Raw genomic sequence first — 27,668 nt, forward strand, 5'->3', positions numbered from 1 at the left:
TGTATCAGTAAGTTACTAAAACATGCCATGTTGGGATTTTTTGGGAAAAATACTGTCATATTAAAAAATGCAATTGATAGTAGGTGTGTGCCTCTTCACTTCTTTTCAATCACAGATCTCCCTTATTCTATCCGCAGGGAGGGGTTGGCTCTTGGGAGGCGGTAGAGAGAATGATCCTCTACTGGGAAAGTTAGCAATAATAAACTGGCACCCTCTAATTGTAATAATTAGTGGTGTGGCTTATACATTAAAAAGCACTTGCTCTATCCAAGAGGGGATCAGACAAGGAGAAAAGCTGCCTAAGGAAATGATCTTTGAGGGGAAGCTGTAAATATCTTCCAAGACTTGCTGTTAATCCACCTGAGGGTATCCTGAGACAGTTGCCTGAGATCTTGGGTGGAGAGGCCTTAACATTGAGAGGCCTTAAACTTTGCCTGGGAGAGAGAAACTGCAGGGACCCAACAGCTGACTAGGCCCTGATCCTGAAGGAGAGCCCGATCAGGGAGGAAAACTGGTGCCAATCTCTGACTGAAGTTACTAGACCCCGAGCTGTCCAAAGAGTAGCCTCCCAAAACAGAGGTCCAATGTAAGTAGAACTGATCCATTTGAAACCAAGGGTGTGGGGAATCTCCCTGCCTTAATATCTTTTATTCATATTAGGTGGGAGGGCAAATTGTGTAGACCCTTAGCATATTTGACTGTATATTCATTTAATTAACTCCCAAATAGATTGATACGGGGGAAGCTCAACTTCTCTCCTAGCGGGAATAATGTTATAGTCACATCAAGTAGTTGCGGTGTCCTGCCCACAAAAACAAAATGCGTAATTTTCACCATTCCCAAACCTTGCCTTTACAACAAAAAGGTGTTTGTCCATTCCCAAACCTTGGCCTTAAAACAAAAATGTCCTTGTCCCTAAAACAAAATTCCCAACTGATACCCCTTCCTATAAAAGTGATACTTATTCTAAAATAAAAATCCCATTTGTCACCATCCTTAAACCTTGTATTTAAACAAAGGAAGTGCCTTTGGCCCCAAACAAAATTCCTAAACTGTCCCCACTCCTTAGACCTGGACTTTAAAAAAAAGGGGGTGGTACTGTATATCATGGTTGCCTTGTTTTCTGGTGCTGGGGGGGAGGAGAGGTGCTTTTCAAAGTGAAGTTATTTATTTATTTATTGAATATTTATAAGGCCCTAATACAACACAACAATGTTTCAAAGCGGCACAAGGGAAGGCAACAAGGGAGAAAATAAATAATGAAAATGACAATGAAAAATAGAAAAGAACAGCGGTCCTACTAAGCATTGTGACATTCGGAGAATACAAGTGCAGTGAAAGAAAATGAAAGAAGGGAGGGTTGGGGTTGGGGCTAAGTGCTATTACGGTACCCACTGGGAGGAAGTGTCGGAGGTGCCCATTGGGGAGGCAACAGGAAAGTGCAAGGGTGGAGACATCCCAGGTGAAGAGGAAGGTCGGACTCCCAGACAGGTAAGTGCAGGGCACAGGCAAACCACCCAATAAGTGGGTGTGGGCCCAGAGGTCAGTGCAGGTCGGTGGTTCTGTGGAGGACTGGGCAGAAGACACGGCCCTATTGGACTCTTGAGGGACCATGCCCCCAATCTCAGCGACAGAGGGGATGGTTAGCACAGGAGGGGAAGAGGGAAGAAGGAGGAGAAAAGAAAGGTCTTTAGTTGTTTGCGGAACTTGAGGTGATCTGGTTCAGGACAGAGAGGTAGTGGGAGACAGTTCCATAGTGGGAACCAGCTGAGGAGAGAGATCTATCGCCAGCTCTCTGCTTGGACAAGTGTTTGATCAGCAGAGAGTTGGAGCAAGAAGATCAAATGGATCTGGAAGGAGAGTAGTAAGAGAGAATTGCAGGTACTGTGGTCCCATGCCCCAGACAACCTTGTGGATGTTGCAAAGGGTCTTGAATTTGATCCTTGAAACAACCCGGGAGCCAGTGGAGAGATTTCAGAGCTGGAGAGGCACAGTTCCAGGACTTGAGGCCAAGGATAAGTATTGCAGCCCTATTCTGGATTAGTTGAAGAGGACGTAGCAAAGAAAGAGGCTGATTGAGAAAGAGGCTGTAACAGTAATCTAGCCTGGAGAGGACCAGAGCTCTAGATACATTAAGATTCTGGGGTAAGGTGAGGGAAGGGAGAATGCTTCCAAGGAGGTGAATTTGAAAGTGGGCCTACTTGGCAAGGTCCAAGATGTGAGGAGTAAAGGTGAGAGAGGAGTTAAAGATGATCCCAAGGTTTTCGGCCTCAGTGGAAAGAGAGGGAGGTGAGCCCAGAGAGGGCAGCCAGGGTGCAGGAGGGAAACGGGGATCAGGTGTCCCGTTCAGAAGGATCTCCATATTGCTGGCATTAAGACAGAGATCAATGGAGAAGCACCAAGACTGAATAGCAGACAAGCAGTCAGGGATGATAGAGGAGGAACAGGAAGAGGAAGAGGGGAGCTTGAAGAAGAGTTGAGTGTTATCTGCGTAACACCGGAAATGAGGAGAGAAGGCAGATATCAGGCGAGCAAGAGGTGCAAGGTAAATGTTTAAGAGCTAAGGAGAGAGGATAGAGCCCTGGGGAACACCACATGCAGAGAGAGTGGTGGAGGAGGAGAAGGAGTCCAGGAGCACCTGGGAGGGGCGGTCAGTGAGAAAGGAGGTCAACCAGTCCAGTGCTCGGTCTGAGATACCAAGAGTATCTTGGAGCCGTTTTATGAGGATAGAATGGTTGACCGTGTCAAAGGCTGAAGACAGGTCAAAGAGAATGAGAACATCAGGAGAGTTAGAGTCAAGATTTGCAAGAATGTATTCACGGATGTTCAGGAGAGCAGTTTCTTTGCCCCTGGATGTTCGGAATCCAGACTGATGGTCATTTAAACAGCCAACGAGCTCAGTGTGTTTGGTCAGTTGGGGGAAGACCAACTTCTCCAGGAGTTTCCAGAGGAAGGGTGTAGTAGAGATAGGCCGGTAGTTGGCCGGACACAAGGGGTTGGCTGAAGAATTATTTAGGGGCGGTGCACAAGGGAGTACTTGAGAGAAGAAGGGAAAGAGCCAGATGCTAAGAAGTGGTTGCAGAAGTCAGCAAGAGCCATAGCAAGGGAGGAGATGATGTCCTGAATGATTCTGGAAGAACAGGGAGAAACCTGTTTGATTAAGACTTTCATAGAGCGGACTACTCTATGGATCTCATCCGTTGTGATAGGTGAGAAAGAGGAGATAGTCAGTGGGGGTGGAAGAGAGGCCAGCGGAGGCAGGGGGACAAGGTGTGGAATGGAGGAAGGGGAAGGAGAGAGAGAGCTCAGAATTTCTAAGTTTTAGAGGTGAAGTGGGTGGCCAGTGCAGTGCGAGGTGGAGACTGCAGATGGATTGGAGAGTTCCTTGCAGATTTTGAAGAGTGCAGCCATGTTGTTAGAGAAATGGGCCTGGATGTGGACCCTCTTCTTGGAGCAGATAGAGAGACGGTATTGCCTTTGGAGTAGGCAACAGGCCAGTTTGTCAGAGGATGAGCCTGAGGTCTGCCACTTCCATTCAGCAACTCTGCACTTGCGTTTCAGAGCGGCTACATCGGAATCACACCAGCTGTTACGCTTGGAAACAGGTTTCGGGTGGATCCTCATGACAGGGTCAAGAGTGTTAGTGATAGCAAGATAAAGATTGGCAACGACAGAGTCAGTGGGAAAGTCAAGAGGAGGAAAGGAAGAGGGATGAAGGTGGAGGCAAACGCAATAGCTGGCACTCGTTTCATCAGTCAGATGACTGCAAAGGACACTGGCAGTGCTGTTGGAGGCAGATAGGTCCCAGATGAGAAGAGAGGAGATAGTGGTCAGACCAGGAGAGAGGGGTAGTGAGAGGATTGGAGAACAGGAGATCCGCAGGGATGAAGGCATCAAGAGTGTGTTCGGCAGAGAGGGTAGGGCCGGAGGGGAGAATAGTGAGGAAGAGGTACAGATCACAGAAGAGTGAAGAGGCAGGAACAGTGGAGTCAAGGTGGATGTTGAAGTCTCCAAGGAGGAGGAGGTAGAGGTCAGAAGAGAGGAGTTGAAGTCAGTCCATTCCAAAAGGAAGACAGACAGGGACAGGGGGCTTATAGCTAGTGGCAAGGTTGTGTGAGAGAGAGAGCGAGAGAGAGAGCGAGAAAGAGACAGAGAGACACCAAGCTTACAGACATGAATTTCAAAGGAGGAGTAGGGCTGGGTTGGTATGAGAGTGTTAGGGACCCACTCAGGGAAGATCAGGGCTACTCCAGCACCAGACTGGTTGGGCTGAGGCTTAGAGAGGATCTTGTAGCCATCAGGGAGAAGGGAGTAAAAAGTAGTGACTGAGTTGGAATTGAACCATGTCTCGGTGAGAGTGAGGACATCGAGATCAAAGTCTTCAAGCACGAGGCAGATGTCAGAAGAATATTTGACAGCAGATCAAGCATTCAGAATGGTTAAGTGTAGCCGCTCACCACCTTTGAAGGTTTTCTGAGGAGGGGTACAGGGGGGTGGTACACTCATTGGAGGTGGTGAAGCAGGTGAAGAGAGAGAGGAAGGAGGAGTAGCAAGAGAAGGTAGGAGCTGATGAGGGTCAGGAGGGGCCGGTCAAAGAGAAAAAGATTGGGTTGAGGACCCTAAGCCATGACAGTGCCATTGTGATGGACATTAATGATGAACCTAGAGGATGAGACATGCCCCAAGCGTACATCCCATCTAGTGCTTTCATTAATGGGTGAAGAGGAAAAAGGGGAGAGGCTAGAGATCAGGTGGGAAGTCCAAAGGTCTGGAGAGGGGACAGAGAAGAGGATATCATACAAGGTCTGTCTGGAAGTAACACTAACCTAGGTGCCAGCGATAGGTAGGCGAGGAATAGAGTCCAAGAGATCTTTTTCAAACTTTTTTCTTCCAGAATTTGTGAGAGAGGAGGGATAAGTAATAGAGTAGTGGGTAGAATAGATGGGGGAGATGGAGAGTGCCATTGAGGTGGAGGGAAAAAGGGAGAGTTGGAGAGGCTGTACAATGCATGGAAAAGCTCGCCAGGCAGCCTAGCAGCCAACAGAGGCAAGAGGATGCACAGATGTAAAGCAAAGCACAACTACATTCAAATTTACCAAAGAGCACTAAGTACAGCACAAAATGGGGGATGCACAGATTTAAAGCACACCTAAATTTGAATTTACCAAAGAGCTCCAAGTACAGCACAAAATGGGGGATACACAGATTTAGAAGCACACCTAAATTCGAATGAACATCATAGTTGGCTGGGATGAAAGAAACATCTCTGTTGCATATGTAGGCATGCTGGCGATCATGGAAGAAGTGCAGTAGTCTGAGGGAGCATAAAAGACAATTTGATCCGAAGCAGCAGGGAGACATGGTGGCCAAGTGTATGAGGTGGCACTAAGAGGAAGGAGCAGACCACAATGCAGGATGTTGATTGCTTACCGGTGGGTGAGGGGAACTCAGCAGCAAGTTGGCAATTTGTGAAGTGGTAAGCAGCAGGTCCTCCCAGGCCTGGACAGGACCACACAGGGAGGGACCTGGTACCTTGATGAGGCCCCTTGAGGGGGCCAGCAGTTGCTCCCGGCTCCGGATCCAATGGAGAGCAACTAAAGAGGTGGACATGGCCAGCCAGTCGGGGTGTAATTTCCACTGACCAACATACACTCTCCCCAGAGAGGGAGTATATAACCCTGCTAGAAGAACGATTTTAGATTGTTTAGGGGTGAAACGGAAACAGGGTGCTATTTGACACATTTATTTGTCCAGATCAGTGTTTCCAAAATTGCAAGCATTTTCCAGTGAGCAGGGAAATTAACACAACAAATGTTGCTGTAAGACTGCTTTGAAAATCGAAATGTGTATGTGATTAAAAGTAAACCCTTATCAAGAAGTGCTGATGTTGATGTTCTAGTCATGTTACAAAGTATTGTTTAATTTGACAAAAGTGGTTTGTGGGACAAGAGGGTTGAACCAGTTGTTTCGCCTGTGCTCCAAGTTAGTGTGACAAAAGTAAAATGCAGAAACAGTGTGTTTAAAAGTAACATCCCAAAAAGATGTGTTGTGCAATTGAAGCTTTGTTTTTTGCCACATGGAAGGTGGGGTGAGTAATCAAGTAAAGTTATTATTCATTGAGCTTATAATTTATTTAAATAGATATTATTTCTATTACCCCGGCCTGGTTCTTGGCTCACTGTTGGCACGGGGGGATTTACATGCCTTTATATGAGTCGGCAATATTGTGCTATAAAACGTAAACAATTTATTGTAGTGCTCTTTGATTGGGGAAGAAATCCCCAGGTTAAGGGTGGTCTCTCTAGGGCATTTCTGGGATGTACCAGCCCAAAGAGAAAAATGTTGCCTCTCGTCGATGCCCAGTCATGCCAGGTGGAAGTCCACCCAGAAGAACTACTCTATACTTCTCCGTGGAGGTAAGGTTTTGCGGATCTCTAAAGGTTTTGTTTACTGTCATATTTCCAGTAACATGTAGCCTTTGTTAAATACACACCACTGTTATTGTCTGATGCTTCATGCATGTACTGTGGGCTGATTGTATAGCATGTGTTTAGTAGAAGTCCTGCCTGGTGGTTGTTCTTTTCTGGCATCGTACATAAGACCATCAACGTGGGGTTAAGGTAATTCATGGAAATCTGTTCAGTTAGACATTATGAACATGCAGTTCACTACCATTGTGTACAGTGGTTTTCTTACTCGCCTACATTGTATATTTATATTTGAAGCACAGGCAGATGAAGCATTGTGATCACGAACCCATGATCTAGCCAAAGGCTGATGTCGGAATTAGAATCCACATCTCTAGTTTTCAATTTCCTTAACATAGCAATTAGACAACATCATCAATGGTTTGGAATTTAAAAGAAGTTTACAGAATCTGATATGAGCATTACATTTGATATTGTCAAATCGTTAACAGATTGATTAAAGGAGTGTCCATTCATAAGTAAATAAGTGTAATCTGGGCAAAGGATACAGATACACCTAAAGCATGCAATAATTTGACATGTATCTTCCTCTCGATAGCATATCTAATCAGCGGTCAAAAGAAGGCTGAAGGCAGCTCAAGCAAAAGTTAGAGGTTCTTAACTTGTCCCCATTCAGACATTTTTTCTACAGCTTAAGTGATCCCTCACAATGACTGTGCTGGCTGGATCCATTTAAATTTCTAGGATACATATATGGAGGGTGTCATCTTGTTTACCCCTGGATTAGTAGTGGTAGTTTGTCATTTATATAGCACCTCTATCCCTTTAGTATGGCCTCAACGAGCTTGTGGGGGTGAACGCCCTCTGGGGACCAGAGTCCAATGTATGACATTTCTCAGAAGGAATTTTATGTATGTGCATGGATTAGAAGGTGTAGCAAGTATCACCATGGTGGTCACTCATGCATCATCAAGGGGCATAACTTCAGCCCACACACTTTCTCTAGAAAGAAGATGCACGTGCTTGCCTGCACCACCCCCACTCCTGCAGGAACCAGCAGGATGGTCAAACTGTCTATGCCACAGTAACTGGTGGCATGAGCATTGAATAGGCTGAACCGAATAGGCTGAACCGGAGCTGGGTACTCAATCAAGCCTGTGACAGGAACAAAGAAAAACCAAGACTGGAAGACGGAGCGGTAATCGTGGGAAGGCAGTTTAGTGAGTCCTGAGATCTGTGTGCAACCATGGTCACAATTTCGAATTGGTGTGGGTCCAATTAGCTAACCTTAATTCTATGATAAAAGAAGTGATTGATGTTCACGTGCATTAAATGCAACACCTTTCATTACCAGTGCTCCAAACAGTAAACCTGTTCCCACCGGCAGCATATGGCGAGTGCATTGTTATTAACATTATTTTATAGAAGATGTCCACGGATACCTAGAACGTAATGCAGGGTTACTGTGGACTGTCTAGGGGAAGGTTGAGGGGTTTCTCAATAGTGTGCTAAGGTGAGAGAGATCAGAGTCTCACTGCCGTCCTAGGAGAGCCACATCAGTCTATAACGTTGGCGACTCCTGTGAAAATGAAACTTAAAATGAGGATATTAATAATTGCAACCATTAAAATGAATCTGTGGAGTTATTAACCCTATGCCCAGGACAAGACAACAAAAGGTTAAACTGCATTGAAGCAAGCGATTTTAAAGGTTTCTTTATTCCCCATATTCTGAGACTGGATATGGGTGAGGCTGAACAAGAGGCGAAACAACTGGACCAGATTGCATGGGAGTTCCTAGATAAAAGGATGCACCTTGTAGAGGTCAGGAGGAGCCTTGCCCAAGAAGCTGCAGTAGCCATGTGATCTTTATAAGCACGAAGAAGGGAGCAGGCACAAGACACTCACATGTCCAGACTAGAGGATGAAGGACAAATAGTCATTGTAGAGCATTTTGGATTATAGCTGCAGAGCAAGAAAGCAAGAGCCCGTGGGCCTAATTTACAAAAGCTTTTTACAATGGTGCATTCCCATAGGAAAACACTGGCCCCATATATTTTGTTTCATGAAACCAAACATAGAGACATTTACAGTGTTGCTTAAGTATTTCCACTAGAGTGAAGCAATTCTGGTCCTATCTTATCTAATTGCAAATGAACTGAGAAAAGACCTGGTGCCAAACAATACATATATCAATTTACTGAATTCTATTGCCTTGGGGAACATTTACTTTGTATCAGTTTCTTTTCATAAATCAGTCAATACCGTAAAGGTAGGGTTTGGACACAGTCCCCTCACAACCAGAGCCCTTTTCCAAGCAAAGAAATGTCTAAGCGTTGCCATCTGGCACGCAAACCTAAAATATGTGCACGGGTACCACAGGGTAAAGTATTATAAAAAGATGTGGGGCTGGCCAACTCTCCATGCAATTTCAACATCAGTACCGGCGAATATACCTGTTTGGATGCGTACAAGTGCGGATCAGCTTATTTTATGTATTCCATTCTCAAAATTCGGTCATTCATTTAAAGGTAATCTCCCATTACGAAGTGTACTAGCCACAGAGTAAACACCAGCACTACAAACACCTCCTTACTAACGCCACGGTTGATTGCTAAACCACACCAGAACTGGCACCTCTTTAATAGCTTACTTTATACTTGATAACTTTAAATTTCTACTAAGAAAGTTGAGGACATTTTAAGATATTAGAAACAAATGCCAGTACATTTGCAAGCAAATACTGCGCTGCTGGGCTATTTCTTATAAGAAGGGAGCTTTTTGTCCAAGCATGACCTCTACCGCGTATGAGCAGAAAACAAACACTAAAAGAATACCTTAACACATAGATAGAGATATTTATGGAAAATAGTTTAATGTATGTTAATGTAATGTATTGAGTTAAAGCAAAAAGATAGTGATTTAATGTATTAACGGAGTGGTGTGCTTTATATTTTCTTTTTTTGCTGTCATTAGTAGCATTTAAAATACAGTTTTGACATGGCCATCGCCTAGAGAGCTATAGACTTACCTTAATGTTTTCCTCGTCATGTCCTCCTCTGTAATGCCGTGGTACACCAGAGTTTCATTCCAGTTGGGATTCCGCGTGTTGCGCAGAGTTTTAGTGCGCAACTTGTTTGCCTGTGGAAATATAGACATTGTTATATAAAATACAATAAAACAAATAGAGCAAGTGCCCCTCGTCTCACAATTAGCATTGTTTTGCTTCTAGCCCATTTATACTACTGTTGGCCTACTTTTTAATATATTGGTACATGTTTCATATTTCTATTGCTTGTGAGGCTGAGCGGTCTACTGATCAAAACACCAGGGTAGCATGAGTGGTATCATCTCTCTCCCAATGTGTTTATTAGCGCTCGTTTCATCCACAGAGCAGAACAACTACCAACAGGATTGGTCACCGTGACCGACTAGAACGTGTATATACTCAGTCACGCTATCTATCACTGTAACATTAAGGTAATCCCCCTGGACTTTGTACCCACCACTTGTTTTCGTCATTTAATGTCAAGGCTGTTTAATTATCCTTACACATTGGAAATTCACTTGCCTGTATAACAGACAATCAACACACTAAGTGATTATGCACACATGCTTGTATTGCAGGTTCCCTGCTCTGACTTGTAGTGAACCCGCATCAATAAATTAGATTTCTTCATTGAAGTATAGCAGAGCCGACAGCATAGACCTTTATGATTTCAATCTATTTTTGTTGTTATGAACAGAGTATTTTGTTGTAATGCCAAAATGATCAACCTCTATGTGGCAATAGACATGCACCTTAATTTATTTTGTAGTAATCGCCCTGATGATGGACATGAGTCCGAAATGCATCGGCAAAGTTGGCCTCTGTATCTCTTACAAAATATAAGAAGATTAAAAAGAAGATTTGTTTTTATATGTTTTCTGTAATTTTGTTGTTTGATAACTTAAATTTAAACAATATGAGTTATTGAAGCAATTTCTGATGTTAGTATTGTCTACCCCCAACTGGCGTAACCAGGTCTCGTATTGTTCTATACCAGACACCTCTTTTCTTTTCATCTCTCTATCACCCATACCATAATAAAGGAAGTGACACCAGATAACCTCCATCTCGGATTACTTCCCAGTCAGTGGCATAACACATGTTTAAAAGCAGCAATAAGCATTGAAATGGAAGCAATCACAAAGAGCAATGCAAAGAATCAGCGGTTTTGCTTACCAACCATATTTTAACAATTATGCTGCCGTAATATGCCGTGGATCATAAGCTAGAACTCTGACTGTATAAGCCACTACTGCATCACATGGTCAGCTGGTGCCATCTAGTGATAGTTATAGCTTCATACCCCACATGCTCCCATCATTTGTTCAGCGGCTGCCATAACATGCCAAGTGCTTCCTGCTGAATGCAGTTATATTACAGTTATACCCTCACACACCAGATTAAGGCATACTGCTTTGCATGCCATGGTGCTGTCCTCATGTGAGAGGTGAAGCCTCAAAACCAAAATGTGGGCATCACCACAGTCTACCAAATTTACAAGGTGGTTAGCATCTGTTTTAGCTAAACATGCCATCTAAAGGAACTCCCACAACTTCATTCATTCATTCATCAAGTTTAAGTGATTAATCTTTGTGTTACTGATTGACTTGATTATGGTCATTCAATTTTTACTCTAAAGATTAAAAAGGATTCAAAAGTTGTTAGCGAGAATTCTACTCAAACTTCCTTGGAAGACACATGTATAAGCCACATTAATATATATGCACTGGTTTCCAGTTGCTCAAAGGATAAAGTTGAAAGACCTCTGCCTGATACATAATGCCTTCCAACACCAACATCTTGTATTCCTTACAAAATGATCTGAAATGCATGCCCCTCGTTGCTCCCATCATTCTTTGAATGCACATTGTTTAGTTCCACATAAAAATCAACTAACGATTTGGGGGCAGTACTTCACTCAAGTGGTCCTCCGGAACTTAGTAAGAGAACTTCTCCAGAAGGAAGACAATCAATAGTCTTTCAAAAAAACAATGTAAATTCTTCCTTTTCCCATATCTATATCTATAAAAGGCTTAGGCATGTTTTCAAACTCAGCTGATGCAATTTATCAGTGTTAGGTTGCCCTCTGCTGTCCAAATGACAAAGTGCACCTCTGTTTGCCCTTCCAATTCAACAACAGCTACCATTTTAACATACACGGTCACCTTCACCTTCCACTATCGCAAACATTCGGAATAACATAAAGTTACTTATTTCCACCCTCCCTTTTCTTCACACACGGCACAACGGTTCCAGTGTCAATGAACAGTTAATTACCGGCTCAATGATTCAGTCTCTAAAGAGCAAAACGCTGTAGGACGAATGTCTCCTCATGAGCTAAAACTGAAAGTAGGTGCTGTATTTATGAAACTACGAAATACTCTGCAATTGAAAAAGGTTCACAATTATGCGTGTACAAAGACACATCATAGAGGCCCATGTAATTGATGGAACTAAGATACTGTTCTTAAACCGCGCATACCTCATTACATCTGATACAAATATATCTTTTAAATTCGAAAGACAATTACCTATGTGTTTAGCCTTTTCAATGGCCATGAATACATCACAGGACCTATGCCCCCTTCCTGGAAGTGATCAGTGGAAATTCCAATATTTAAGAAGGGGGAGAGAAGTGACCCCATGAATTACTTACTGATATTGACCTTTAAGATATGCTAGAATGGCGTCTGTTATGCCGGGACCTGCTGGCTAATTGAATTTCTGTATCTTATTCTGTTAGTCGTCTTTCTCTTTTACATCTTCATTGTAGTAGAACCTTGGCATGTTAGAATCCTGTCAAGGGCCAATGTGCCACTTTGAGAGTGTAAGATATTCATAAATTGAAATGCTGCAGATATCCATCCTATGCAAGTAAAGGCCTCTTATTCCAATTTGTGGTATAGTTACCAAATGTGAGCTATAACCTAACATGTCCAAGTACTGGGTAAATACAACAGCAACATGAAAATACATCTTCAATAGTAAACTCCTCATATTTCTAAAAAACATTAAAGGCCCAATTCATGGAATTATTTGCATGTAAAAAAAGGGATATGCGGGCCATTCTGCCTGCAAATCCCCATTCATCAAACATGGATTTGCGGGCAGAATGGCATGCGAATCGCTGTTTTACACGCAAATAATTCCATGAATCAGGGCCTAATAGTTGGGGGGAAACATTTTTAAAGAATTCATTTGAGAATTCACTGGTTGTACAACACAGAATGCAATTTGATTTTTGGGCACATTTAATTAAGCATCTGTGGAAAGTTTATGACTTATGGGCTCAATGCAGTTTCTGTTGTATGACCTCTGATGCTAACGTATCGAAGAAGAACAAAATGTACTCAAACTAAACCAAATATTTAGTCACAAGTATCAACGAATGATGAGTCAGTAAATAGCGATGTATGATGAAAGGCATATCTACACATTACTTACCTCTTTTTATTGCATTTAAAGATATTAGCAAATTTAAGACTTTCTTCAGCTTTGAGCAACTTAGGGCCACGTCAAGGATGTGATGTACACACAGAGAGCAGACATGTTTAAATCACAAGTACTGTTTGTTTGCTTTCTCTTCCTGGTATGCCTCTGTGTCCTCTGTGCGCAAGGGCAGTGCCAAATGCACCAAATGGGAAGCCAGGAAACCAAGCTGATAACCCTGGCACGCCCCACATCGCATCCATGTGAGGGGTGCTAGCTGAGGGAACTAGAACCATAAAACCACTTATTCTGAATGCAAAATAGGATCTCCAGATGTTGTGGACTATGGCTCTCCTGATCCCCCTCCATTGACTATGCTGCCTAGGGCTAATAGAAATTGTAGTCCAAAGCATCTGGAAAGAGAAAGGTTGCAGTTCCCTGGGCTAGAGAATCCCACAGAAAACATTGTTTCTGTGGATTATTCCACTTACGCCCCACTCCATATTTAATTGACACAGCGCAGGAAACCTGGTGGTGAAACTGCACTGCAGGATGTTCATTCCAGGGTTATTAAGGACAAGGTTGCCGCCGGAGTTGCATTTTCTCCAGCACACGCAAATGGGCAAGAACCGGGGCATGCCAAGCTAGGCGGACCCGGTATTTGCCCATTTGCGGATGCCGGAATCAAGGGCCTCCTGATCCCCATTCTGCCGCATAGGGCTGAATGGGGATGGGGAGGTCGGATGCACCGGCACATGCAGAGTTGTGCCGGTGCATCCGACGTGCTCTGCTCGCGGGTTCCATTACACTCGCCACGAAAAACCTGGCAGGTAAAACGGTACCCGTGTGCAGAGCACGTTGTATGGCGGTCCGGGAACTACAGTGCCGGCATGCTTATCAGTACCATAGCACCCGGACCGCCATGCTTGTAATGAGGCCCTCAGTCTTCTGATCCCTGTGAATAGAACTGGTTTATGTGGACTGTGTGTGCATTTTAGCGCCTGCAGAAAGTTGCTATAGTTTGCAAGATTGAATGGTACTGACCACCGCCATGACTGAAATCCACTATGTGTGCATGAGCACACACAGGAAAACAAAGCAGATTCAATGAATAATGAGGGAACTGTGGCCTGCTGAATTTCACAGAGTGATGTGTTTTTTGTGTGAGTATGAGCTCCCAGGCACTTGGGTACCTGTACATTTACCTATCGTTAGCATCCAGCAAGTGGGGTGTGGTGGCCTCCCAGCCAATGAACAGGCTCATAACGAGGTTTTACTACACGTGATAGACCCCGTTCCGAGTTTCGCACCCCACATACCTGCCAACAGAACAATTGATCTGGTCAGTAAGGTAGGGGTGAGTGGTTGGCTAGCTCAATCAAATGTTCTTTAATTAAAATGTATATCCAAAATATGCTTTACAGTTTAATTATCCAGGCTCTCTTTGGTCCTTTCGCTGCTAAAATTGTCTCTTTAAATTGTGCGAGGCTCTGATGCTCCATCCGAACGTCATACGCTGAACGGGACCATTTATCTCTGCTGACCCCCCTATGAGCCATTCCTTGTGTGTCTCATCACACTCTCATTCTTCTTTTAATAGCGGATGTAGGCCTAGATATGGATAATTGGCCATGAAAACAAAGATTGGGTGGCAGTGAACTATCTAGCCCTTCTGCCACAAAAGTTAATTGGATTTTACAGGGGAATAAAGATGTTACATGCGATCGGTACTGCATTCATTAGGCTGCAAGGTCAAGGGTTGCATACATATGTGCCATTCCTGTAGTGCTGATGGAGGCTATTTCTTTCTAACCGCTCAGAGCGGAAGCTTTTTTAATCTGGATACTGGTAGGTGTCGTGTCAAATCTGTCCAGACATTGACGTGCGAGTAGCCAGGCGCTCACTGTCAGACAGAGGAAATAGCCTTCGACATTTGACTCGAGACTCTAGACCCAGTCTCCTCTAATCAGCCATTTTGCATTGGGACTCAAACGGAAGGCCCAGGATTTAGGGCAAAGGGTCTGATGCACCGCTGTTCTCTCTCGTCGCCCCATCAGATCAGACCCTTAAAGGTACAGTGAGAGGGCAATTTCAGATTACCCTTTTTTTGTCCCTGGTTTGTGGATTAGCACAAATGTTGGCATACACAAAAACATTTGAATGAAAAGTATGAATAAGTATACGGTTTATGTTACTTTGGTCATTGCCTGACAAGTGTGTGGTCGCATCCGTGTGTATTTTATACAGATTTAAGACCAGTACTGTGACGTGTCACATCCCAGCAGTAATGTTGGTCATAAAGAGACATTAAAAAAGATTGTAATTTAGCACAAAAAGTTGTGTTAGTGTTAAACCTATGTTTTCTCCATGACATTATAATGTGGGAGTATGCAGGAAAAAAACAAGGGAAATAGCTTTGCTGGTGGGCTTTCCACAGGTGCACAATCTTTGCAGAGCTGTACTACTGAACGCATGAATACTGAATGGATGTCGTAACACGGCGTGCGTTAATGCCTTCCCACACCAACTGTATAGAAATTGCTGAACGTGTAGGATGTGCACGGTTCTGATGTGCTACTCCAGATAAGGGAACAACCCCCACATTGCACAGGGGTGGAGCAGAGGGATAATGCTGTAGGCCATTGTACTGCTCCATCATGCTGCAAATGCTCAAGGCATGGTGAACATACACAATTATGAGTAGTTGCCATGGGCGTAATTTTAGGGGGGGGCAGGGGTGTGTGTCCCCTCCAACTTTCATCGCACACCATTTTGTCCACATTCATTTGGCTGGGGCACCTTTTCTTCAAATGTCATGTCCCCCCCAAAACTTTCAGCAAAATTACTCCACTGGTAGTTGCCAGACGTGAGTAGCAATGCACGGGCAGCGCCCCAGTGCATGGAGACCTATGCATGGACCTAACCTTGCATACTATCTTTGGTGGCTTCAGAGAGTGAGCGGAATCACCTGGGAATCAATGATCCGGCAGATGAGGTAAAGGGTTTCTATTTCTTGCGGACAGACCACACCCACCAGAGTGAGACCAATACAAATCAATTGCTTTCCATATTGCTCTTCCCCCCGTTCTTCTCTTGCTGTCATTGCACTGTGGAGCCTGCAGAACAGCTACCTCATAGGTTGAGCTGATGCGAGACAGGCGCTAAGTGGCAAATAGTGTTGGCAGCTATTGCCTTCCGTTTTCATCCTAAGGTTCTGCGACATTGCGTAAAGCTTTGTAAAAGCAATGCAGCTCACAAATCATTGACTTGCCATCTCAGTCACAAGCATTTACCATCGTCGTGCATATGGACCGATTGATCAGTTTAAGAGTAATAGCAACATTGAACCCTCGACGCGTGGTAGAATAGAAGCCTTATGTTGGATTAAGACCATACAACTTTTGGGGTGAGGAATGGGCTGTGCATTTAATACATCCCCTCCAGGTGTGCCTAGAAGTCATTTCTTGGGATATGCATGCCTACTGACCCTTCCACTTCCGGAATGCCCCCCTGGTCCAGATTTGCAAGTCTATGGTTAATTGCCAAAGGGAGACAAAACGGACATCTGCATTGTCTAAAAATGATGAGATGGTGTTAACAAGGATCTATGGTCGATGTCGGCACTTCCTCTACACATGAGTTGCCAAGCACTCGCTCCTTGGTGTGTACATGCTTGCTTATTTATGCAGCACTCGTCTTTGGCATTTGTAATTGCGATGGCCCTTTCCAGCAGTTGACACCCTGCATCTCAGGGAGACATCTCCGCACATGTATTCTTTTCTACATTGTTGATATGCATAAAAGCAAACGAACTACATCCCTCCAATCTCTCCACAGTGTGGCATCAGATGCGAACCGTGGGCCAAGATTAGACATACTCGAGAGGTTAGAGAAGACACTTAGGGCCTGATTCACAGAAGGGATTTATAATGGTGCAAACTCATAGGAAAACGCTCTGTGAATCAGGCTCTAAATACCTCCCATTATGCACAGTAATGTGCTGTGCTGTTTTTCATCTTCTATATGCTTGTGTGCACTTTCTAACCCGTGCATTGACTGTGTTGAGGATTGGACACTCCACTTGAGAAAGGAGGTAGCCACGGGCGCTTGGTTCGAACCCCTCCACCTGTGTTGAGGATTGGACACTCCACTTGAGAAAGGAGGTAGCCACGGGCGCTTGGTTCGAACCCCTCCACCTGTGTTGAGGATTGGACACTCCACTTGAGAAAGGAGCTAGCCACGGGCGCTTGGTTTCAACCCCTCCACCTGTGTTGAGGATTGGACACTCCACTTGAGAAAGGAGGTAGCCACGGGCGCTTGGTTCGAACCCCTCCACCTGTGTTGAGGATTGGACACTCCACTTGAGAAAGGAGGTAGCCACGGGCGCTTGGTTCCAACCCCTCCACCTGTGTTGAGGATTGGACACTCCACTTGAGAAAGGAGGTAGCCACAGGAGCTTGGTTCCAACCCCTCCACCTGTGTTGAGGATTGGACACTCCACTTGAGAAATGAGGTAGCCACGGGCGCTTGGTTCCAACCCCTCCACCTGTGTTGAGGATTGGACACTCCACTTGAGAAAGGAGGCCGTCATGGCAGCTTGGTTCGAACCCCTCCACCAGTGCACTGTTTTAAAGGTATTTCTTAAATATAAATTATTCTGTAATAAAAAGTATTACACTTAAACACATTGTTTGATTGAATTGAGTTTTTAAACAGATTCGCTGGTTTGCACGGTGTGTCGTGCATAGAATGATGTAGATTGCTCTGTCCCTAATAGTAAGACAGGTATACAAAGCGAGGCTATGCGTCCATTTTCTAGGAAGGGCCTAAAGAACATTTTTTTACCCAGGGTGCTGTTCAGTGCTGTTAGGCAGACGGTAAACAATACAATAGCAGGGCGGTTTTAAAACGCAGCAGCAGTGACAGCGAATATCCAAGAAGCTGGTCACTTTTAATGACTTTGAGGGCAATCAGCATCCCAGCAGGTAGGTCATACCGAATGAGACTTTGGTCGTCTTGAGGAACAAGCTTGGAGTTGTCATAACACTATGAACATCTTGTGATATTTCCATTAGTCTAGCAATGCCTTGCTTGAACCACCAGTTCAGGTTTTACTAATACCAGTGTACTGTATATATGAGCTTCACACATACATAGATGAAAGCAATGTCCGGTCTACTTTCTAACCTGCAAACCAGATCTCCCAAAACAAAATACAGATAAGCTAAAGCATTAAGGCCCTGATTCACACAATCTTGTGCACTGTGCAAAGTCACTTTGCACTGGTGCAAAGTGACCGTGCACTGCAAAAATACACTTTGCACAGCTCCATGAATCAGGGTGTTTGTTGGCAGTGAAATGTCACTTTGCACCAGTGAAAAGTCACTTTGGACATCGCGAACAATTCCATGAACCAGTCCCTTCATTTCCAGTGGGTGGAGTAAAGCAACATGTTATTTCTATAGTAATGGCAGAACACGGGAGGGGACTATCCCACCTACCTCCTGTGACTGTTTGCTCCTTACACGGTCTTCATGACTGACAGCAACACTCTGAATGCGGTTTTTGGGAAAATGGTAGCCCATGACTGGGACATACATCTGTCATTATCCAAGCCCTCAGACTGCATACATGTTATTTACAGTGTGAGGGAGGGAGGCCGGTGAGCAGCGGCTAGTGGCTAGCGGTATCCGAGCCATTGGAGCTGGAAGGGGTGGCTATGAAGGAGGGGTAGACGATCAGCCTCTTGACACACTACAGTCAGGTAACTCTCAGAAACAGGCAGGGTGATCAGGGTTCAAGTAGAAACGCATTCTTTTCCTTTGGAGTGATGGCATGTTATGGCTGTTGTCACGTCCACCCTGAAGGTGTGGATTAACGCTTTGCAGAGAAGCCATTCTTGTCTACTTGGAATGCAATGCAAGCACTAAGTTTCAACTGCCCTTAATGTGTGCAGTGACAGAGGTGCAGAAGAGCAGCATCTGGAGAAACCCATGCCTGGTGGCATCAGGGAATATGTGTTCGAGAAAAGAAAGAAAGAAATTCATGTTATGGGCGAAGTTACTGCACCGAAGCCTGTAAGAATGGCTTACAATCAACATACAACGTACACATTACAGTCACATAAACGTCAACAGACTGCACAACAATCTTGGGAAATATTTTTTCTGAAAGAGAACTTGGGTCTACCGACAAATGTAAATGGCTATGGCCAAGTCTTAATATTTATATTCTGTGCATAATTTAATATGAGTGTTGGGTGTCTGTGGATATTGTACTGTGCATTAAAATCTCTTTGTGTGACATAATTAATTTATTAATGGGCGAATCATTTTTGAAAGAGAATATCAGAGTAGGCCTTGTGAATGTTAAATCTCTTACCTTTGCTACATAAGGGATACATACACTGTTGACGAAGAGAGACAGATCATACTTAGGGACATGTGTTACGATATAATTTCTCTTTACTGAGATCGCTTAGGTTAGTTGTCTTATTCAGAGAACACTTTGTATTTTTATAAGAAAGTAATCTGCATTTCAAAACATGCCCTTTGTAAATGCTATGAGAGTTATGATGCATTAAAAATAAATAATGGGCTGAGAACAATTTGATTATATTACATAATCGGAGATCATTGGTGGGACATGGAACCCACTACTTAAAGCTGCTCGCGTACTCGGATGAACGTTAGAACCTCTAGCCCACAAATGGCCTGGATATGATGCCCACCAGAGGACGTAAGTGTCTTGTGAGGGCATGCATGCACAGCCTGTTGAATGACAAGAAGACACTGTGTGGCAAAACTATGGACAGAACCTAGTCTGCATCATGGGAAGACTTTGTAGCTAAAATTGCTGTAATAATTGGTGAGGAACTATTTCAAGTGAGGTAGATAGAGTGCTATGTTCAACTGTCTCTCTCTGTCTATGTGGTGGAACTTGCATTGCAACATGTTACTCTCCCAGGCCCAAATATTAACATTTTGAATGGAGGTGGTATGATGCTTTACAGTTTAATCGAAGATGGGTTTGGTCATCAATTTTAAATTCTATTCCACCATTGACATGAACCTGTGAGTTGATGTGTTTTTTTTTCTAAATCGCTTTTCCCGTTGTACTCAACATAATGGGCCTCATTACGACCCAGGCGGTAAGTTACCGCCTGGGCCGTGACTTTACCACCATGGTGTAAACTATGTTTACGCCATGGTGGTTGGCGGACTTACCGCCCCATTCCGAGGTTGGCGGGGCGGTAAGTCCCCAATCCCCATTTACCCTTCCCCATTCCCATTTTTGCCCCATAGGGCATAATGGGAGTGGGGAAGGCGTTAATTACGCCACCGTAAATTACGGTGGCGTAATTAACTCCATAGTCCCTTAGCGCCATGGATTTTAACACCTGCTAAAAGCAGGTGTTAAAACCTCCATGGCGCTAAGGGACCTCGTACTCAGGCGGTAAGGGTCGGCGCTGTTTACGCCGGCGTAAACCCCTTACCGCCTGAGTCGTAATGAGGCCCCATGACTTGTTTCACATTCCGGGAACATTTGTTAGGCATCACAAATATTGCTCAATATCATTGTCAGCAATGAAGCTGGGGTCAGAATCTGGTTAGGGAAAGCATTCTTCAATATCCAAACTGATAATGTACAGATGATGCAAAGAGAACTTGGTGGCCGCAGTCAAATCTAAGATAGCAAGCAACCTTTGGATGCAACTCGATAAATAAGAGGATACCCATTTTTCCCAGGATGGGACCACCCATATGGCATTGAAACCTGATGACGTGTGGTTCAAACTTTCATTCAGTGTTTGTTTAACTATAATTAGTTCCCAGAGAGTGGTTCGAGGGGTGCGGCCTCCCTGTCAATGAGGCAGCTCAGAACAGGGTTTTACTGCACAGTATGGACCCTATTCTGATTTTCCTTAGAGCCGGAGACCACCATCTTCCCTTGCCAGGAATCAGGTAAGTGTGCTTACCTGCACCTCGTGTACCCCTCTCCACCTCCAATTTCCATATATTTATCCCCCCTCGACCGCTCACCACTTACCTTGTACTTCCTTGTCCCTTGCTGGCGACGGGAACAGTAGTGTCCCTGGAACATCGCTGACACCCGAATGGCCGCCATGGAAAGGTATAAGGGACTACCTGTAGTTCCCTTCTCCCCGATCCATGGCGGACATCTTTTTTGTACTTTTTTCTTGAGTTGAGAAAACGGTTAACACACCGTTTCTCAACTTGAGAAAAATGACACTATTATTACCCCCGTACCTGGTGCTGGAGTACTAATAGCAAAAAAAGCCTTGCTGGGAGGGTGGCATTACCAGACCCAGTAATGCCCCCCGCCCAAGATCAGGGTTTATTGCTTAATTCTGATTGTGCCAAAATGATTTATCTCACCTTGCTAGTTAACAACATAACTTATAATCAGACATTAGCAAAAGTTAGAAAAGAAAAATATATGAAAGTATAAATCGATCATTTAAACCCAGTTTAGTTTATAGATCTATATGATACAGTGCATATATGTGCCTAATATGTATAGGTAGTGCCAATGATATACAAGTTCCTTATTTCCAGTGTAGGTTATACAGTATCTTACCCTTCCTAACACAACATATTGCTGAACCTTAGCCTACTTGGAAGTTTTATCGAAAGTCCCAATCATTGACATGTCGCATAATTTGTACATTGAGGTAGAGAGGGCACTCTGGGAAGGATGTACATGCCATGTTAGTCTATGTTAGTCTATTTCATTTTAATAGGCGTTAATACTGCACACAGTCACCACTGCAAACATCTCAGAATACAGCCTTGTCTGTATGGAGTGGCGTAATCTGCTGGACGATAGAAAATCAGCCATAGGAAGATAAAAGGGGGTGTCAAATTGATAATAGATGCTACAAACAAGGGGGTGGGGCGGGATGCAGTGGGAGAAAATTGTGTGTGTCAAAGGAATATCAAATGGAGACCTGACAGATAATTCCAGTGTTCTATTTTACTCCCATAATACACACAAATCTAAGTGAGCCACAGGCAGACTTACAGCTTCAGGTGTAAACTCTATTTTGAAAGCTAAAAGAAAATATGCTGATTTGTTTATTGAGGCAATTCTTTAAAAATAAAACGAGATCATATGTCAGAATCATTCGGCACCTACCCATGCATGCATTCTTTACCCCAGATCTCTTCCAGATCTACTGCCTCCTGACCCCCATGACCCAGAGAATCCCCGCCCCTCATGACCCAGAGAATTGCTTTCAAAGGACGTGGCGTTGTATACAAGTCCATTCTCTTCGAACCCCTTCCTACCTTCAGAGCAAATTGAAACCCATCACCCACACAAACATCAGACAAGTTAGCCAAAAGTGTCCTACATATTGCACTTTGCAAGCTAACCGGCACGCAATGCCAAGCCTTCACACAATGGACACCCAGAAGCTGGAGTGCCCTACCACCGCATATAGGTAACACACCTTCCACCATCACCTTCTGCAAAAACCTCAAAACACACCTGTTTCTGTGCACATAATCAATCCAGACCCCCTGCGTTGCCCTTCCTTTCTATCAAAAGCTTTGTGCAATGTATTGCATGTTCTTTTTCACCTCCTCCCTGTGAACTTTGTAAGGCACTCCGAGACCATTTGGGTAGGGTCTGTGCAATATACAGTTTAAATGAATACAATACAGACATCGAGAGGATTGTTGAGAACATTGGCTTTGAGTATTAGACTATCTAATTATTATGTACATAATATCCCTATTTGCCTAGACAGCACAACATGACCCACTGTGGGAGATTTATGAAAATTCAGCATGGACACCCCAATCTTAGAGCTACCCAACTACTTCATCCAAACAGGTGCCGGAAAATGAGTTTGTTTTCTGAGCATTTCTAAACGTGCCCCATTGGTGAAATTATGATACACTTTAAAATGCACAAGTATTTAATTGCACAAATGGATTGAATAAAGGAGCATCTGAATGTGCAATCCTGCGATGCACACATGAGGATGTGCCTTTGAGGATCTGTTTGAGCATACATCACTTTCACCAAAGTGAGGTTTGAGAATTGGAGTCTGTATGCGCGACCCTTGCTTTAAAACCACAAGGCGTACATATGGGGCCCGATTCAAATGACTATGTGCTGACTTTGCCGGGACTTTGCACTGCAAAAATACACTTTGCACGGTTCCATGAATTGGGGCTTGTGTCGGCAGTGCAAAGTCACTTATCAGCAGTGCAAATTCACTTTGAACCGGGCAAATATTCCATGAATTGGGTCCATAGTGTATAGCCTAGTGTAGGGTCTACAGCCTGTGGCTCCCCGGATGTTAATGAGTCGGCCTCCCATGATCCCACTCCACTGATTGTGCTGGAAAGGGCTGAAGAGGGTTCCAAGACATCTGGCAAGTCAGAGGTTGCAGACCCCTGACCTAGATATGAGGATAAGGGGTCAAGATTTGTTCTGGCTACATAGCTCGGGCAAGCTGATGCACTTTCTTATACTGTTAAGATTTAAATGAGGATTTCAATCAATGATGTATTCTTTATTATTTATCGTCTTGCATGTTGGTAATATTACAAAATAAGGATAGACGTGGTCACAAAAAGGGTGAGATAAGGTCTTCCAGCAATCACTGAGCAGTGGCCTCATGCTCTCAAACCTCAAGATGAGGACGATGATCCATTTCACCTTATGGGAGAGGAACTGATACAAAGCCAATACAAAGAATATAGCATTCATTGCACATACATTCATGTTTAAAAGACTTCCATGGCAAAACAATGAGAATCAATGTTTAGGTTAAAAATAATGATTTTCCAAGTCTTCAGATAAATCAGAAGACTAAGTAGCATTTGGATTGGCAAAAGTTCCAATCGTGTCACAGGTCGAGGAAGGAGTCGCTCTGGGTGATGTTTAATGAACATTAATAATGTACTATAAGCTGCTTTAATATTAGATCTCAGCCTTCAAAACTAAAAGTCATATTTTAAACACATAGAAATGTTTGATTTTGAAAAGGCCATTTGTATTTTTGGGACTTCTTCTGGCCTTAAAAAAATTCCAGAAACACACGAGACAGAGTGCAGAAAGGAGAGTGGCCAACTGAACAATCCAGCGCAACGCCTCACCATTTGGAAGCCCATAGCTATGGACAATAAATGGCCCGACCAGCATAGACGCCGTCTTCAAATCTCATTGCCCCGTGGTGGCAAGATACCTCTGGAGTACGCCTGAATGCACACACTGAATCAGGGCAGCCTAGCATGGAGACCACTGGTGGTGACTTGTGGAAGGCAAAGGCCACTGAAAATAAATGGCTCGAACAGCATAGAAGCCGCCTTCAAATCTCATTGGCCCGTGGTGGCAAGATACTTATGGAGTAAGCATGAATGAGCACACTGAATTAGGTAAGACTAGCATGGAGACCACTGGTGGTGGCTTGTGGAGGGTAAATGAGAGCTTACCTGGTGGCAGATATATGGACCGGACCTGTAAAAACAGCTCAGTGGGTGCATGTACCCTGCTATACAAATTGCCTCTATCAAATCCCCTCGAGAGGCATTCTCAGGGATGGGCAAAATACATGCCATAGTCGAGAGGGATTCTTCATCCCAGCAACGCCCTTAGTAATGGGCCAATCTTCCATAGGGCCTAGATTTGGGCATGGCAGTACAGTGTGCTACATAACAACAGTAACACATGCCTCACATTCCCTCAGAGTGCTACAACACAAACTATGCCTGAGGGAAACTCAGTATGGATTAAAAAATGTGTAGGTGCTGCTATGGGTATCGTACAAAAATGTTGCCCTCATTTGTGCGCCCCCGCCGTCACTGCAACTTTAGAGGCGCACAAAATGAGGGTGACATTTACTGCGCCCAAGCAGAGCAGGGGTTGCGGGGGTGTCCACCGCTCTTCCTGGGTGCAGTAATGGGGTCGGGGGTTGCGGGGGTGTCCCCCGCTTACCATTTCGGAAATCGGGAGACACAAGAAAAAATCCAAATAAAAAAAGCACCCTGTGAGAGGAGCTGACACCGCAGGGATTGCAGAGTGCTGGCAGAACACGCAGAAGTGTGCCGCCCTAAAGGTAAGTGGGGTGGGGTGGTTGGGAAAGGCAATGAAGGCCAGGGGAAGAGGGCACAGTGATCCATATGATCACTGCGCAGCGCCGTAACTGCCATCGGCATTTTCGGCGTTGCAGTTGCGGGCGGCGCAGTGATCACATAGATCCGCTGCTATGCACCCACAAGCAATCTGTCAAACCAGAGTTAATCAAAGAGCTGTCATTGCCACTTTGCACTGACAGGCAACATGTCTCACCAGAGTTATTTACACAGGTGGAGTTGCCGCTATGCACCCAAAAGCAACCGGCCTCACCCAGAGTTAATGAAACAGGTGTAGGTGCCACTATACGATGACAGGCAACCTGTCTCACCAGTTGAGATAGGTGTACGTGCTGATAGGCACCCAAAAATAACCTGGCTCACCAAAGTGAATCAAAGAGGTGTACGTGCCACTATGCAATGGCAGGCAAACAGTCTCACCAAAGCTATTTCAATAGGTGTAGGTGCCACTATGCACCCACAGGCATCTAGTCTCGCTTGAGTTAAGTAAAAATGCTGTATGTGCCCCTATGCACCGACAGGCAAACTGTCTTACCAGAGTTATTTAAACAGGTGTAGGTGCTGCTATGCATCCAACAACCAACCTGTCTCGCAAGAGTTAATCAAAAATAAATATGTGCCACTATGCACCTGCAAGCAACCTGTCTCACCAGAGATAATCACAGATATGTAGATGCCACTAGGAAATGACAAGCAAGTTGTTTTACAAGACACATTTACATAGGTGTAGGTGCTGCTATATACCCACAAACAACCTTTTTTTTCCAGAGTTAATCAAAGAGGTGTAGGCGCTGCTATGCACTGATATGCAACCATTCTCACCATAGTTTATTAATGAGATGCTAGTGTCACTATGCACTGGCAGGCAACTTGTCTAACCAGAGTTAATCAAAGAGAAGAACCCAGACCCAGATACAGCACAGAGACGGCAACCATACAGGTGGTAGACGACACTCTCAACATGCTTGATGATGGCCACTGCTGCCTCTTGGTCATACTGGACCTCTCAGCCGCTTTTGACACAGTAAACCACCAGGCACTCACTGACACCCTACATCGGTGCATGGGGAGCAGTATCCTTTTCCTACACTGGACTCCTCTAGATGGCCAATGCCATCCAACACCTGTGGAGTGCCGCAGGGTTCCATCTGCTCCCCAGTGATATTCAATCTATGCATTGAGCTGCTTGAGTCCTCCTAGCTACACAACCCATATCCACCAATACGCTGATATACAGCTATAGCTCAAGACTGACTTCATCAAGGACATCCACAGGCTTAAATCCTGTCTCTTGATGATCCAGTCTTGAATGTCCACTGCATACTTGAAGCTCAACCCCTCAAAGACCGAATTCCTACTCATCAGAAACAACACTAAACACCCAGACAGACAGACCTAGATAGTAACCATGAACCCTGAGGGCTTCACACCCGATCTCACGTCCTACGCAAAGTCCCTCGGGTTCCACATCAACAAACACCTCTCCTTCAAGACAGAACATAGCTAAGAAAACCCAGACAACTTGGTATCAGCTTTCTCTCCTATCGAAAGTAAAGCCCTTCCTCCCTCTGGATAGCTTTAGATCTACCATTCAAGCACTGGTACAATCCCACCTGGATGGGGGCAATGCCCTTCTCAAAGGCCTCCCACTGCCTCCCTTGTACCCCTGAGATGTGTCCTACACATGGCTCATCAAGGGTCTACGCAAGTTGACCACATCACCCTGGCCCTTATCGACCTTCAATGGCTCGCACTGAATGCACAAATCATTTTGTCTTGCTAGATCATCTTTAAGGCAGTCGCCTAGCTACCTTGCAAAAAAACTCAGCTCTCTGGTGGACAGCACACCAACAGAAGCCAAGACACGTGCAGACTTGAAATCCGTCACTGCAAAAAGGAAAGAACCAGAAAACAACCCTTCTCTCCCTATGCCCCTGCCAGCATCAGACTCATCCCCACACTCCTACAATTCAGAAAATAACTCAAGACCCACCTCTTCAAGGAGTCTCTCCTCATCAACACTAGGCCATAATATTGCCCCTACCATGCCACCTGACTTGCTAGGTGCTGTTTGCCCCTCTGCTCCCTGCCACTTGTACATCCTGTGTGCCCCTCTTTAGCCTACCCCCCGCTGTATATCTGGTCGGTTGTTACCTCTGAAAAGAGCACTGTTATGCATCCGTAGTTTAGTTTAGTTTCTTTATTTGTACCGCGCACCGGACCCTGGGATAACTGGGCGCTTAAACTTATACAGAGGTTACAGATAGTACAGACAATAATTGCATGACAGCACACATGTGATATTACAAATGTTCCATAGGTTGCAGATGATATTACATAGGTTACATAAGTTCCAGGTGGGAAATACTACAGGATACAGTAGAATTGCATGCTGGGAATTACAGAGGTGAATCAACATGGGGTACATATAATAACATGTAGGAATAAGTGCTGAGAGACCAAGAGTTACAGATGGTGTTTGAGTATGAGCGATTTACATCTTGCACTAGGTCCTGGCAGTGTTGGATACTGTGCAGGACGGGAGATTCTCTAGGAGCCAGTTTTTGACTTTTGCTCTGAATGTCCAGAAGGCGGATTATGTCCTTAGGCTGAGGGGGAGCCTTGCAATGTT

General features: G+C 44.5%; 1 protein-coding gene across 2 annotated transcripts in view; it reads right to left on the reverse strand.

The window, feature by feature from the left end:
* RPH3A (rabphilin 3A) overlaps window positions 1–27,668 on the reverse strand; it is a 1,455,977-nt gene that overhangs the window by 224,360 nt on the left and 1,203,949 nt on the right. For both annotated transcript variants that reach the window (XM_069619488.1, XM_069619489.1), the window contains one exon: window positions 9,459–9,568. In XM_069619488.1, coding sequence (XP_069475589.1) covers window positions 9,459–9,568 — 110 coding nt within the window. The remainder of the gene's footprint in view (window positions 1–9,458; window positions 9,569–27,668) is intronic.

The sequence above is a fragment of the Ambystoma mexicanum genome, chromosome 10, assembly GCF_040938575.1.
Source record: "Ambystoma mexicanum isolate Mex_15411 chromosome 10, UKY_AmexF1_1, whole genome shotgun sequence".
Taxonomy (NCBI): domain Eukaryota; kingdom Metazoa; phylum Chordata; class Amphibia; order Caudata; family Ambystomatidae; genus Ambystoma; species Ambystoma mexicanum.